At 45.7% G+C, this 16,094-nt stretch overlaps 1 protein-coding gene and 1 long non-coding RNA gene across 4 annotated transcripts in view; one reads left to right on the top strand and one right to left on the bottom strand.

Annotated features, from left to right (window-relative positions):
- Positions 1-8,560, top strand: part of LOC133761986 (uncharacterized) — a 50,180-nt gene extending 41,620 nt beyond the window's left edge. Inside the window, exons 3-5 of the long non-coding RNA XR_009866253.1 lie at positions 1,758-1,935; positions 2,755-3,112; positions 4,300-8,560. This is a non-coding gene — a long non-coding RNA (uncharacterized LOC133761986). The remainder of the gene's footprint in view (positions 1-1,757; positions 1,936-2,754; positions 3,113-4,299) is intronic.
- FGD4 (FYVE, RhoGEF and PH domain containing 4) overlaps positions 949-16,094 on the bottom strand; it is a 149,011-nt gene continuing 133,865 nt past the window's right edge. For all 3 annotated transcript variants that reach the window (XM_062195053.1, XM_062195054.1, XM_062195052.1), the window contains exons 11-17: positions 12,824-12,996; positions 9,260-9,290; positions 8,987-9,079; positions 8,553-8,678; positions 4,243-4,383; positions 2,868-3,008; positions 949-1,412 (exon numbers count right to left, since the gene is read on the bottom strand). In XM_062195053.1, the coding sequence (XP_062051037.1) occupies positions 1,155-1,412; positions 2,868-3,008; positions 4,243-4,383; positions 8,553-8,678; positions 8,987-9,079; positions 9,260-9,290; positions 12,824-12,996 (963 nt within the window). In that variant the 3' untranslated portion in view covers positions 949-1,154. The remainder of the gene's footprint in view (positions 1,413-2,867; positions 3,009-4,242; positions 4,384-8,552; positions 8,679-8,986; positions 9,080-9,259; positions 9,291-12,823; positions 12,997-16,094) is intronic.

Here is a 16,094-nt window from a genome sequence, read left to right as displayed (position 1 = left end):
AACTCTTCCAGCAAACATAGTTTTCACATGTCTGTCCTGAGGCCTCACGTCTTAGACAATTCGGGTTTTGGTGAACCTTTTTGTTCATGTTGATCTTAACTACTGCGCCAATTACAGGATTATAAAAGATAACCCATGACTCGGACCATCCCAGTAACCAAAACACAACTGAATTTCAGAGTAATCAAGACTGAAGCAATAGTAAACCCGTGTATTATATTATTTTAACAGGTATTAATAGCACCTTCTAAGAGAGGCACTGTTTTAGAGAGACACATAACAGACATACAGCACCCTAAAAATACTGTTGGGGGTGTTTGTATATATCTCCCATGCCACATAAGTTACTGCTTTTTCTTAGGAAATTAGTAATACCCTTCAATTCCAATCAGTAAAACATCCATCACTAGAAACACATTTAAATTTAGCACACTGCTGAGTCTCAAGACAAAACATGCTTTGTATTAAAAAAATAAATTAGAGATTAAGTATGAACCTAAAGCTGAGGAGGGGTGGGGGGGGTGCGGGTGTATATGTATATATGCTGAAATTTAATACTATATACACATAATTGCTATGTACTTCATACATGTTTGCCTAGAAATACTAAGACAGTATCTTATCCTACTAAGTTGAAAGTCTGAACACCAACAATTTGTCCTTTTTCTCTTGTTTTAAAAGGACAAATCATCTATGCAGCTTGAGATTTATCAGCTAAATAAGTTAATACAGTAGCCTAAACTGTCCCTGTATTTTTCACCATAGATCTATTTTGGCAACATGGAGGTATATCTTTCAAACTCTAACAGATCCTATGTGTGAAAGAGAAGACGTGAAAGGATCTCTTAATTGAAAGTGGCCCATTCTAACTTGATAACGGTGTAATCTACTGATACCCTCTTCTTCAAGACAAAAGTACATAATCAAGAAATCTCTTTAAAAATTCCATTTTTCACATTATTTCAAAACTTTATCAGGAGAACGGCTCTGCACATTAATTTCACTAAGAGTACATAAACATAGGAAAATAGTCCCCCGAGATGCATTTGTGAGCCTCTATTTCCAACATAAAGTGCTAAGAGATGAGGAAGGAGAGCTGGGAATGTCTTGGGCTGTAAGTCTTGAGACCCCCCACACTGTGGCTGGTCCAGAGCTCAGCAGTCTGATTTTCTCTTGGGTTCAGGATGATCATCCATGGTGGCTAGGTGTTCACTGGGACCATCTGGAGTCTCACCTTTGACAGCTAAAAAGATGATTTTTAGCCACTTCTGTTTCAGTTCCTCGCTATCTGCAGCAAAACTGTGCACAGATTTGGACTGGGTCAGTTTGAAGCTGTGTGGCAGGTCTGCACTCCTTGGCAGGTCGTCCACGATGTAGCCCAGGAGGGGAATGGTGGTCTGCGCTCGGACGTCCTAAGGGGAAAACACAGAGCATGAGGTGTGTGAGCTCGCCGTGCATGGCCCATGCAGTTGGGACACCAGCACCCCGAATCGGGGTACTGGGGCACTGCTTCCTTCTGCTACTGATTCCAGCTTCCTGATAGTGTGCTCACTGGGAAGCAGCAGGGGATGGCTCAAGTAGTTGGGTCCTTGCCCCCCACGTGGGAGAACTCGCCTGAGATTCCAGCCTTTGACTTGGCCCAGCCCAAGGTATTGTGGGCATTTGGGGAGTGAACATGTAGATAGGAGACCTCTTTCTCTCTATGCCTTTCAAATACATAAAAATGAAATGATCCTCTCTTCCTACCACTGCCCCAGGCAGACTCTCAGTGTGACTCTCCATGGGCGAACGGTATCCAGTGAGCCTGAACATGAAGGCAACGGTGATGCTGGCTGCGGGAGTAAGTGGAGAGCCGACACCCAAGTGAGCTCGAGTCTACCCTCTCCGCTCTGTGAGGGACCCCATCCAGCTCTCCATAGTGGAACAGGAAAGAAAGTAAGAGCTCTCTTAGTACCTAAAGTGTACCAAAAGTAGTCTTGTTTGCTGATTCATTATGCAAAAAAAGTATAGAAAAAAAATATACTGTAGCATTTGTAGTGGATTTGCATCAAATATTTCACTGACTCTTAATGCAGACATAGGCTAAAATGCTATATGTACTCTGAAATTATTTTCTTAACTTGCTTAAGTGGTGATTAAGGACAACATAACTCAGTACCTGATGCTGCTCCTGTTAGAAGCTCAGTCTACTTAGCAGTTCCTTTAGGTTTACCTCAGACCTACACACACAGTTCTCAAAAATTGTTAGTGAACAGTGTTAATGGAAGATTGATTTAAATGCCTTCTCTTAAAACTGCCCTTTCCCAGTATGCATCCATAGAGTAAAACACAAGCAAAATCCACCAGAAGTCTTTAAAAAAAAAAAAAAAAAAAAGGTAGGGTGAAAGAGATGGGAATAGATCTTCCATCCACTGGTTCACAACCCCAAATGGCAGCTAGGTCAAAGCGACAAGCAAAGATTTCCATCCGGATCCTGTAAATGTGCACCAGGAAGTCCAGTATTTGAGCCATTCTCTGCTGCTTTGCAGGTGCAGTAGCAGGGAGCAGGATCTGAAGCAGAGTAGTCAGGACTCAAACTGGTGTCTACAGTATGTAGTTATGACCGGCTGAGACACGGTACTCCCATCTGCCAGCCTTTTCTCAAACCACAGGACAGGGATGAGAGGGGGAAAGGGGGCGCCATGGACCTCAGAATACAGAAGTGGCTGGCTGTGAGGAGGAACCAGCCCACACTAACTTCTTCTTCTTTTCCAGTCAGTGACAAAGAGAAGCTGCCTGAGCTCTCCTGTTCTACAGAGGGGCAACAAAGGGGTCTGAACCATCCACTCGCCTCCCTCCGTCCCATCAGGTAGCTGTGCTTAGAATACCTGGGGGGCCCCGTACATGTACAGCACGAGAGGGTCTTGCTTGGGGATCACACACCAAGCTTTCTGCCAGGGTTTTGACTTCTCCATGTACTGAAGAAAGCTGCACACCACGCTGTTTCCAGATACTTCTGCAGATTCGATCTAGAAAAATAAAACAGGGAGAGAGAATTCACCTTGTGGGAAACACTTACCAAGTGCACTGTGACTAGATCAAATGTGAAGCCTGCCTCTGACCTGCTGTCCAGGTAACTCCCACCCCCGGAGAAATCGGCATGAAACTTCTCACTTCTGGGCCTACAGTTAAACCTAACGGACCTTGAAGTTCAGTGGGAAAGACTGATGTACACTTAAACAGTATATATGCTCCCTACAACATCTACTGGCAATTTAAAATTCTGAAACCAAGTAGGCCTAAGACTTCAGATCCATAGAATTTTGATCCTGCGCCTGCTTTTCAGACTCTGCAATACTGACAAAATGGCCTGATTATCTGTTGATTCCTTACATTGTTAATATCTCTGGATATTAAACTTATTTTAGATATAATATACTATAGTTTCTTGGAATGGGGTATGGATTTATTTTAAATTGTGAGTCATATGTACTTGAGGCACCTGAAAATATTTCAATGCAGTCTTCAGATTACTATTAAATGACTATAATAAATAACGAGACTTTTATAATGAATTTTTTAGGTATTAGTACTTAAGATTAGAAGAATATCACGCAGTGCTTTAAAATTCAGAGAAAATCTATAAAGAAATATATTCCTGGCATTAGGAAAGATGCCAATTAGTACACCAATATTTGGCTAGGGCTACCACCACAAAAATCAATATATTTCATTCACAAATGTTGGTTTAACATTATAGAGCCAGGTCAGATCTCAAAAGTCAGCAATGCAGAACAAAACTGTGAATCTAGGTTTTTTTTTTTTTTTTGACAGGCAGAGTGGATAGTGGGAGAGAGAGAGACAGAGAGAAAGGTCTTCCTTTTTGCCGTTGGTTCACCCTCCAATGGCCGCTGTGGCCAGCGCATAGCGCTGATCCGAAGCTTGGAGCCAGGTGCTTCTCCTGGTCTCCCATGCGGGTGCAGGGCCATCCTCCACTGCCTTCCCGGGCCATAGCAGAGAGCTGGCCTGGAAGAGGGGCAACCGGGACAGAAACCGGCGCCCCGACCGGGACTAGAACCCGGTGTGCCGGTGCCGCAAGGCGGAGGATTAGCCTGTTAAGCCATGGCGCCGGCCTGAATCTTGGTTTTTAACACAGTTTGGGTAAAATAACAGAAATAATAGATTTGTATTCCTCGTGGTAAAGAGATCTGTATGTTGTTTATGTAACAATGTAAAATATAGCCAATAGTTAATATTTCATACCTCTAAAATTCCTCTCCTCTTCTTTTCTTCACTGTCTGCGAATCCACTGATTATTAGGTAGCAGTCTTTACAGACTTTGCTCCATTTACCACCATCATACTCGAGCTGAGCTTTGTAGTCGGAACACTTCCAACAAACCACCTTAAATACAAAAGAAGGATAAAGAAGAGTGACCAAGATAACAACACATCCTCAGGTACAGCTGCTGACTTCTTGTGTACTCAGTGCAGAAGGCAGCTGTGTATCAGACTAAGTACATCCCCAGAACCCAGGGAGTCGCGTGGACCTGCTGCAGTGCAGCTGTGATGGGCTCTGCTCCCACGTCCTCCTCACCCCGGCCTCCAGAGGAAGAGCAGCGTCTGAGGCTGGTCTGAGGCTGCAGCAGGCATGGGCTCTGCAGAATTCCGCATGCCTTAAGGGTAACCTCCCCAAGAGAGTACACATCTTCCCGGCCCCCAGGGCTCTCCTTGTCCGCCTCACCCTGCTTACAACAGGAAACTTCCCAGCACCTCTCTCCACCTCACCCCTTCATCACATTTTCACCTAACCTTGTGTCCTGGTTTGGACCACTTCTTCAGCTGTGTGTCTGGCCCTTGCTGCCTTCTGGGCTTGCACTCTCTCACCTCCCTCCAAGCAGCAACCGTATGTTCTTTAAAAAACGCTCATCTGTTATGTTCCTCTTCTATTTAAAATCCTCCAGGTTTCCCTTTATTCTTGGGGTTGGGGGAGACGGCAGGCTAAGTCCAGTGTGACTCCTCCTTTGCCTACTTGCCCCTGCTGCTGTCTTCTCGGACAGTTGCTCTTTGCACTCCAACAGGGCCCTGCCCCTTCTTCTCTCACCTCCACTTTGAAATTGAGCTTGCTCATCCCATGTATGTTGACTGAAATCTCATTTCCTCCAGGAAGATTCGTCCAAGTTTCAGAAGAACGTGCATGTCTGCTTTCACTGTGCTGCTAAAATTCACTGTATTTTTTTCATAGCCCTGATTACAGTTCATAAAAAAGTTACTTATTCAGGGGCCGGCGCTGTGGCGTAGTGGGTAAAGCTGCCACATCCCAAATGGGTGCTGGCTCAAGTCCTGGCTGCTCCACTTCCGATCCAGCTCTCTGCAATGGCCTGGGAAAGCAGTGCAAGACCCAGCTGTGGCCATTTGGGGAATGAACAGGCAGATGGACGGTCTCTTTATGCCTTTCAAATAAATCTTTAAAAAAAGAAAATCATGCAGAGAGAGATTTCCTATCCATTGGTTTGCTTCCCAAATGCCTGCAGTGATGAGGGCTGTGCTCGGCTGAAGCAAGAAACCAGGAATTCAATACAAGTCTCCCACGTCGGTGACAGGGACCCCCGTACTTGAGCCATCACCTGTTGCCGCCTGGGGTACACATTAGCAGGCAGCTGAGGTCCTGAGTATATGGTTTCTAAAAATAGACTCATGTGCTACTGGATTGTTTCTCTCTCACACTTGGCCATAAATCTCCAGCAGAGATTGTCCCCGAGTGTTTTGCTCACCAAGCATGCAATAAACATTTACAGGATTCCATGAGTAAATGAGCAATTATGAATCAAGTATACATTTTTTCTCCACAGTTTATTTCCCTATTATAAGGTAATTGTTTATCCTCTCCTAACCCCAGTTTGTATAGAGGCCCATATAAGCCATGTCGTAGGAAGTCTGTCTACTGAAGGCAACTGTGTAAATAATAGAAATCATTTCAAGCCAATGCAAGGACAGATTGTGGAAGTTCTCCCCTGAGAGAAAAGATGTCTGCTGTCCATTTCATTATGATCTGAAACCTGCCTTATTAGTTTTAGGGAAAAAAGAATAAATCTTCAGAACAAGGAACAATAAGCTAAAAGAACAATCACTAAAAATTGCCTTAGACATATCAAAAACACAGGGAGGAGTCCTCAGAAAGTTTATGGAAAATGCCTCTTATTAAACTGTGAAAACTATGCATGGATATCAAGATTTTTGTGCCAAAACAAAGCATCTTTGTTTTGTTTTTTTAAAATGTGAAATCATGCCACACTTCCATGGCATGTTTTATGGACTTGAGCGATTTCTTTGATTTGCTGGTTCAGTCACCCAAATGGCCAAAAGAGCTGAAGGTAGGCCAGGCTGGAGCCAGTCCATCTGGGTGTCCTCCATGGGTGGCAGGGTACCAGATACCAGACTGCGATCCAGTGCTTGCCAAGTTACAGTAGCCGGGAGCTGGATCGAAAGCAGAGCGTCCAGGACTGTAGGTGGCACTGTGATACAGGATGCCAGCATCCCACATGGTGGCTTACCATGCTTCACCACAACACGAGCTCCAAAGCAGACATCTTTGAAGGCCATTTTCCACGAATTTCTTGAAGTACTCTTATGACTGAATATCTAACACCTATGGTTCTGGGGTTACTCAAGCCTTTAGGAGAAAGGACACAGTCCACGTGCCACTCCTGTCTCAGCCTGAGTGCATGTTCCTCACTCTTCCCGTGGGACACTCAGCTCCAGGGCCAATCAACCCATGATCAGGTTATGCTTAGATGCAGCAGCATTGCTTTTAAATGGTACCTGTGGTATTAACTAGTAGTGAACTGGCAATTGGATAAGGAACTTGACGTACATTGCTACACCCCAAAATAAGATGCAATGAATACATAAAAGAAATGCTGTGAGCTGAAATAGTAGTGGTAAGTGAATAAGGCAAACTCGAAGTTTCAGCTGGGCAATGCTGGCATTTGGAAGAGGGCCTAAGAACGAAGCCAGTTAGAAATGATCAGTGATCTCAGGAAGTAAGCCACCATGAACTAGAATTAATTTGAAAAACTAAAGTGGCAAAAACTAGCCAGTGTAATAAGGCAGATTTGGAAGGAAAACAGTTTTGAAAATTAAAAATGAAGGTGCAGGAGGGTGGACCTCTGTGGAGTGCCCGGCTTTTGTCCTGGCTCTGCTGCTTTCACTGTGGTTTCCCACTACCGTGCCTGGGAGGAGTATCAGCAACACCACCTAGATTGTCAGGGCGCAGCAAGCCCCAGGCAAACAGCAGACACCACTCATCACGCCTCAGTTCCTGAGAGACGGCCCAGACACCTCACACATAGGTGAGTTGTGCTCAGTCCACCATCTCCCATCGGAAGCTCTACTGTGGACGTTCAGCTCTTCTCAGAACCAGAGGCTCCTTAGCCTCTCACCTCACCTCTGAGGGCTGGGGGTTGGAGCCTCTGACACTGCTCTTGCCTACAAAAGCCCCCCCTCCCCCCATCCCAGCACTATCATTTCATCGTCACCCATCCCGCCCCTATTCACGCACTGGGGAGTCTATACAATGGATCCCGGTTCTCCACTCTGCCACCACACCTGCTCACATAAACATGCACATGACTGACGTCTCAGGCAGTCAACCATAGCTGTCCATCCCTGTGGACACCCACTGTGTCACCACCAGAAAATGAAGCACATCTGGCAGGCCAAGCTCACACATCTCGTCAACATTTCTAATTCTCTTGTTGGAACATAAACATGACCACACATCTTTGAACTTAAAGTTCAAACCAACACCCTCTCTCCTACCAAGTCTAGACTTCCTTTACTCATTACAGTCTGATGCAAACACCTCGCCTATTGTCTTCTCAAAAATGATGATTTTTCGGTGGCCATTAGTTCTCTCATCAACTTGCTAATGCCACTTTTCCCCTTACTCATCTCACTCCTGCCCCAAAACTTTCTGACAGACTCGGAACAAATCAACCTCACTCTGGAATACTTAGCATACTAATATTTAAAAGACTGATTGTAAGATTGTACTACAGAGTGACAGAGATCTTCCATCTACTGGTTCACTTCCCAGTGGGCCCCCTCAGCTGAGGCTGGGTCAGGCTAAAGGCAGGCGTCTGGAATGCCATCCAGGTCTCCCAGTTCGGTGGCAGAGGCCCAAGCACCTACAATCACAGGGGCATTACCGGGGACCTGGATGGTAAGCGGAGCAGCCAGGACTCAAACTGGTGCTCCAGAGGGGATGCCGATGTCACCAGCAGCAGCCTCACCTGCTGTGCCATAAGGCCCGCGCCCGCTGCCTCCCACCTTAGGATTTGCTCTTTCTCACCGCTTCAGCCTAAGCTTAAGTACTGACCCTTCAGTCAGGTATTCCTTTTTCTCATTAGATTCAGTTCCAAATCTTCCCCTATTACTAATCCTCTCCGTCTTCACGGCTGATTGCTTTCTCACTCCATCTGTAGTAGAGGGAAACTCTTCTCTTCTAGGCTGATGGCTGAGCATCACTTACACACTTACTGAGGACCTCCGTGACCAAGAAAGCTCACTCACATGTCCACAAGCCCTGCAGTGATGCCTTCTCCTGGTCAGGGCGTTGAAGGACTCCTTACATTTCATACACATGGTCACCTCGTTGTCTCGGATCCACCTGGGGGCTCTCTTCCCCAGCTCAGCAGTCTGAAAAAGAAAAAGATTCAGTTCTAATAGAAAAACAGTCCCACCCGACTATGTTTTAAAATCACTTTAATAATAATACTTCAGTTACATTCTCAAACTGAAGATCCCAAAAGAAAAAAGGTCAAAAGAATTTTAGGGTAGTCACTAGCGTATTCATTTAAAAAACCATGAGACTTTGCCTAAGTAGTTCTGGCACGGCCAGGGGAGAAGGTTGTATGACAAAATGTTTACACAGATTTCCTCCAACTGCAAAGAGGGAAAAAAAAAAAAAAAAAAAACAAACTTTAAAAGTATTACACTCAACTCACAGAAACCTCGGAGTGGATGTCGTTATCCTTTGCAATTGCGTTTCTGAAGGTTTCATGCCTTTGATGAAAAGCATCAACAGTCTCTTGCAGGGCCTGAAATTCACAGTACACATTAAAGCATCCATGCTGACTGCTAAGTCTGTTCTACATCTGGAGGGAATCACCTCAGAAATTAAGTCAGCTTGTTCTGATGACTATCTGTGACACAACAGTATGAGTATTTTCATTTATGTATTCACATACAGACAGTACTGAAGACAAAAGAAGGCTTACCTTGATCCATTCTTCTTTGTCTTGCTCAGAACTAAAAACACAACAAAATTAAAGTGAGTACAAGGGCACATTAATGAATTACACTTGGTAAATAAAAATATGCTTTCGAGTTGTTTGAACATCCCAAAAAATTCAGACAAGCCCTTCAAGTTATTACAACCCAAATTAAAAAGAATCTCAGGTGGCTGTGGTATAGTGGGTTAGGCTGCCATCTACAATGCTAACATCACATAGGGGCCAGTTCAGTTCTCAGCTGTTCCACTTCCATCCCAGCTCTCTGCTAATGTGCCTGGGAAAGGAGAGAAAGATGGCCCAAGTGCTTGGGCCCCGGCACCCACGTGGGAGACCCAGATGGAGTCCTGGCTTCAAGCTGGCCCAGCCATGGCCACTGGGCAATTTGGGGAGAGAACCAGCAAATGAGACAATGTCTCTCCCTAGTTCTGCCTTTCAAATAAAAAATTAATGTCTTAAAATTACTGGCAATTGAACAAGTCAGTTTAGACAGAGGTTCACGCCATCCACTAACTTTGGTACACGTGCATTTTGATAAGGAGACTTGGGTTTGGCTTCTGTTATTATATACTGCCCCAAACCCTGGTTAACAATCAGAATCTAACCATATATTCCAGGGGCTTTGTGTGTCTCAAATGGTACTAAATATAGAAAAGTACAATTTCTGAAAACAAACGAAGGCTATTAAAGGCTGCTAGTCACAGCCCATCTTAAAAAAGGTTATAATTATCGTAGAGAATCTAAAACATCTACATAAGGCCTTAGGGAGCAATTTAACATTTCCTGTGATAAACAATTTAATTTTCTTATTCCTGGATGGTGCAGGCAATGCCATTCCTAACCCATTATAGATAAAGCAAAACACAACACTGTTAAAGGCCTGCAGGAGACAAGCTTCACAGATGAGTGGATCCTCCTAGCATTTAGTAATTATCCTTAGGGACTGACTGCAGTCATGTCTCTCTGTCCTGTTAATGCAAATTTCCTTCATTTCTTTTCCCTGGTGGTGGCGGGGACAAGGGCTGCTGTCACATGCTATCTCTGTTACATCTCCTTTCCTGGGCCCTCAGCTGGTAACACCTCCAACAGTGGCCTCTGTTTGCATATGCTTCACTGGCCAGAGCCAAGGTTGACTTCCAGCCCGAGTGTCTCCTGCCTCATTGCCACATATGTTTTTAAAACCTTTGTTTTCAAGTCAGATGCCATCCCCTGGTTCACTTCCCAAATGCCTGTCACAGTCATGGCTCTAACGTGGGCGGCAAGGACCGAAGTACGAGCCATCTGCCACCTCCCAAGGTGTACCTTAGCAGGAAACTGGAAGCCAGGCCTCAAACCAGGCCCTCTGGTAATGAACTGCCAGTGTCCACCATCGCACCAAGTGCCCACCCCTCCCCTGGGGTTCCAGTATGCATGGGATTAGCTGGACGTCGGTTCCTGGAACACCGTGCATCTTCCCAGCAAATTTACTGAGTGCCATGGTGTGTCTGAAATGCTTCTTGATTCTGTGCCTGTACATGGAATATACTGCTTGTGGTCCACCTGGGTGCTTCAGTGTTGCCCCTCAAAAAGAGAAAAGGGGGCGGGTGCTGTGGCAAAGTGGGTTTAGCTGCCATATGCACTGCCAGCATCCCATATGGGGTGCCATTTCGAATCCTGGCTGCTCCACTTCCGATCCAGCTCCCTGCTAATGTGCCTGGGAAAGCAGCATCAGATGCCCCAATTGCTTGTGCCCCTGCAACCTATGTGGGAAACCCGGAAAAAGCTCCTGGCTTTGGCCTGACAGAGTCCCAGCAACTGTAGCCATTAGGGGAATAAATCAGTAGAGTAAGACCTCTCTCGTTCCTTTCAAATAAACAAAAAAAATCTTTAAAAAAAAATTTAGAAAGTGGACACGGATGCCCTGGGAGCACAGTTTGCATATTATCACTCTGAAATATGACAAGCCTTTCATGCTCATTTTTTAGTCATGCAGGCCTTTAAAATTTTTGTTTTAAATGCTTTATTTTTAGTTTCCATTTAGCAATGAAAACTACTGAATACAAACTACGAAAAAAATTACTTTTCCTCCTTCAGAAGGTAGACAAGTAAGCAAAGTGAAGAAGTCAGTTCTAAGGCTGACTCATACCTCAGCAAGAAAATTGGAACCCTTTTCTTCCCCCACGTAGCTCCAAAAGCGTCTCCAAATAGACACCCAAGTTTCAGTTGCATGCAAAGCCTCTGACCCTGCTTCTTCCTGGACCTAAAAGGTTTGTGACCATTCTTGAGAGAGCCGTGGTAGACCCAATGGAAATCACTAATGACTCACTACAGGTCTTCGGCATTACCATTTAACCTAACACAACTAGAGCAGTGAGAAATGTAATGACTATGTTTCCAGTATTAATTTGAATAATTATGATACACGGTACTGGGATGTAGCAAAGTGCTACCTGTACTTCAGAAAAGGCCTGGGATGGGCACGTGCAACAGAAGGTTGAACTGAGAGTTGTGGAATGTGTGTGTGTGTTGCTCTGCCTCCCAAATAAAAAAGTAAAGAAAAAATTTCCGAAGTGGGCACTGCGGCAAGCTGGTTTAAGCCACTGTTTGTAACACCAGCATCCCATATCAGAGTGCTGGTTCAAGTCCCACGTTCTTTGCTTCTGATGCTGCTTCCTACTGATGTGTCTGGGAAGCCAATCCAAGATGGCCCAACCACTTAGGCCTCTGCCATCCAAGTGAGAGACCAGGCTGGAGTTCCTGGCTCTTGTTCCAGCCTGGGACCTTCTCTGGGATCCTGGGATCCACACTCAACGCTCCGACCCGGGATCTTCTGCAGAATCCAGATTTGCAGGATGCCAGGCCTTCGCAGGGTAAGCAGATGACTGCCTCCTGGGGCAGTTCCATGAAAACCTGACAGCACTCTGTCCTCCAGAGGTTTCCGTGTGAAGAAGCTGGGATCGCCTACACTGGTTCTCATGTTTTTGTTCAGCCCCAGCATGGCTGAGCTAGAGGAGTGTCACCCAGCACGCTGGTCCTTTCCCACTCCCTCAGAAAAGCATTTAGTTTCAGCCATGCCTTGGCAATGCTGCTGGCCAGGGGCTCCCTAAGCCCCAATCCCCTTCACGTGGCCTCCAGCTGTGCCAGGAGAACCCTTACCTTTACCACGCCACCTCCTCAGAAACACTGTCTTCAAAATGCTCCTGAGGCGCCAGTCTACGAAAAACTCCCAGCTCAGCATGGACAAATAACCAGTGACACACATTTGTGGACAAAGAGGGTGACAGAATGCAGGAGGACTAGAAAGAACTTTTTCCTACAATTATCAAGATGTTGGCTTCATTGCAACAAATTCATGCAGAGTACCTAAAAACTCCCAACAGTCAACCAATTTCCTGAATGCTACTGTCCACATACCACGACCCCAGCCTTTGTGCTGGAATCAGCAGAGGTTCCTGCCTTTGACAGGCTCCCAGCTCTCCACGTGCACCCAAGCAGATTCCCAGGGACCTGCGGCAGCGGCTTAGGAAAAGCCGCCACGTTTGCAGAAGGCTGTGTGATGGGGCCGTCCCTTACCTGGCCTGCAGTTCCAGTGTTCTCTCCTTCCCAGACACTTGGAAAGTGTGCGGATATTCTTCATTGTGCGTCTCTACGATTTTCATCCCATCAATGCCAACTCTGGTTCGAACGGTGAATTTAGAGCCCACCAGGCTGAACCGGGGCACGCAGTAGAGCAGCATGTTGTTGAACTGCAAGGAAGCAGAGTGCGTATCAGTTGTCAGGATGAGGGAAAGTCAGCCGTGATCCAGAGTAGCCCTGGACAGGAACGGTGTGGAATGTGCAGGGCTGTGGTACTTTGTATGTGAGCATAAAAACATCGACTACCACTTTGAGATGTTACGCTTCTATTGAAAATCTTCACATCCCTAAATTTTTAAAGCTGTGTTTCCCTTTCACAGGTCAAATATTTTATTGAAATTTGTGTAAACCACCCATGATTTTTACGCATGTTTTAAGGAAGCTCATTTAGTAGTTACCTCTACAGTACCAGATGTACCAGGAACTGAAGTTCTTACCCTTGCAAGTTAAAGTCCTTATACTCCAAAATTTCTAATTGTGTTTTAAGGGCAAATCTAAAACAGCTGTTAAAAAAATTAACAATTATTTTTTACCACTGGTTTTATCATCAAGTTTTTAAAAAATACACACTTGAGTCATTTGAACATCATTAGAACCTGTCAATTTGGCACACTGAACCTGATATAAAAAGTGAGCCATGGGTCCGGTGCTGTGGCATAACAGGTAATGCCGCAGCCTGCAGTGACGGCATCCCATATGGGCACTTGTTGGAGTCCCGGCTGCTCCACTTCCGATCCAGCTCTCTGCTATGGCCTGGGAAAGCAGTAGAAGATGGCTCAAGTCCTGGGCCCCTGCACCTGCACGGGAGACCTGGGAGAAGCTCCTGGCTCCTGGCTTTGGATCTGCACAGTTCTGGCCACTGTGGCCAACTGGGGAGAGAAGACCTCTCTCTCCTCTCGGCGTAACTCTGACTTTCAAGCAAATAAATAAAATGAGCCACATGCCTAAGACTTCCGTCATGTACTCGATCACAGTGTTCAAGGATTATGAATAACTGGATCTAGCTTAAGAATTTAGCATATACATTCTGCATTCAAAGAAAAGCCCACCGTTTTACCAAGAGCTCTCTAAAGACAGGGCCTTATTACTTACAAGATCTACCTTTAAAATGAAGAACTGTAGGGGCTGATGCTGTGGCGCAGTGGGTTAATTCACTGGCCTGAAGTGCCGGCATCCCATATGGGCACTGGTTCGAGACCCAACTGCTCCACTTCTGATTCAGCTCTCTGCTATGGCCTGGGAAAGCAGTGGAAGATGGCCCAAGTCCTTGGGCCCCTGCACACGCATGATGGACCCAGAGGAAGATAGTGGCTCCTGGCTTCGGACCACACAGCTCCAGCTATCACGGCCAATTGGATGGAGGACCTCTCTCTCTGCCTCTCTCCCTCTCCCTCTGCCTCTTTATCTCTAACTCTTTCAAATAAATATTTAAAATTTAAGAACTGTATTTTGAAATACAAATTATCTACAGTGTCTCATTTCTGATTTATTTATTTACTTAAGAGGCAGAGAGAGAGAGAATACACATGCTATGTATGAACTCTCAACTGCTGGTTTACTCCCTAAATGGCCACAATGGCTAGGTTGAGGTAAGGCTGCAGCCAGAGGGCTGGGAACATACTCCAGGTCTCATATGGGCTCAATAACCCAGTTACTTAAGTCCTCACTGCTGCCTCCCAACTCAGTTCCTTATTTTTAATCAACAAGAAACAGCCCTTGCTAACCAGGACTATGAAAGATGTTATGTGAAAAAGCCAAAAGTTCACTTTCAGTGACTTTGTGAAAACAATTTAATTCATTTTTCAATATGCTGAAACAAGGGATTAGACTAAATATTTGGGTTAATTTGTGAGATTGCCAGATGGACCATATTTATTTTCCTACTTAATGTATTAAAAAAAAAAAAAGGTTTGTTTTTATCTACTTAAAAAAAGCAGAGAGAGAGATCTTCCATCTGCTGGTTCATTCCCCAAATGTCCCCAATAGTCAGGTCTGGGCCAGGCAGAAGCCAGGGACCAGGAACTCCATCCAGGTCTCCCACCTGGGCGGCAGGGGCCCTTGTACATGAACCATCAGATGCTGCCTCCCAGGTACAGTGGAAGGATGCTAGGTCCCAGGAAGAGAAGCTGATATGATAATATCTGATACGGGATGCAGCCATCTCAAGAGGCAGCTTAACCTGCTCTGCCACACGCCCACCCACATTATTCTTCAGATTTTCTCTAAGATTTTTCTTTCCCAGGCAGTTGCCGGTGCAGACTGAGGCTGGACAAAGAGTAGCATCAGCCCCACCCTGCCTCTCCCGAGCCGTGCAAAACGCCGCCCCACGGGACCATTCTCTGCAAAAGCCACAAAGTGCCGAGAAGAGGAAATGAGGAAACAGACGTGACGTGCTTAGAGCATGGCTTTGCATAAACTAAGTGCTCATGTTCAGCAACTGTGGCCTCACTCTCAGCCGAGAGTCACTCAGGACCCATCCTGCCAGGCCCTCTCTGCCGACCCGCACTGCCGTCAAGATAAGAAAGGTGAACGGACACTGAAAACATCCCAACGTGTTTATGTAACATGCTCCACTGTTCTCATTCGGGAAGCAAACTTCTAACAAGTTGTTTCTTGTACATCATTTTGTAACTACATGTAACCAGTGTCAGAAATTTCAGTGCCACACTGGAGAGTGTAGAAATAAGAGTACTAAGGAACCGGCGCTGTAGCGTAGTGAGTAAAGCTGTCACCTGTGGTGCCGGCATCCTATATGGGCACCAGTTCGAGTCCTGTCTGCTCCACTTCTGATACAGCTCCCTGCTCATGTGCCTGGGAAAGCAGCACAGGATGGCCCAGATCCTTGGGCCCCTGCACCGACATGGGAGACCTGGAAGAAGCTCCTGGCTTCAGATGGGCACAGCTCTAGCCATTGTGGCCATTTGGGGAGTGAACCAGTAGATGGAAGACCTACTCTATGTGTCTCCCTCTGCCTCTCTGTAACTCTGCCTTTCAAATAAACACATCTTACAAAAAAAAAATTAGGAGTAAGAGTATTAAGTACATTTTAGATACACCCCAGCAAGCTGACACTTCACATTCACATTTCTGACTGGGGATCTATGCCTTTATCACTAACTGGCCACTACATTCTGAGTGTGGTAACCTCAGCATCACTGGGGTACCCAGCACCCAAAGCTGTGAAAAAAAGTGCCCACTCCAGGGTTCC

The sequence above is a fragment of the Lepus europaeus genome, chromosome 6, assembly GCF_033115175.1.
Source record: "Lepus europaeus isolate LE1 chromosome 6, mLepTim1.pri, whole genome shotgun sequence".
NCBI lineage: Eukaryota > Metazoa > Chordata > Mammalia > Lagomorpha > Leporidae > Lepus > Lepus europaeus.
The sequence above is the reverse complement of the archived record's forward strand: the minus strand, read 5'-3'. Positions and strand labels throughout refer to the sequence as shown.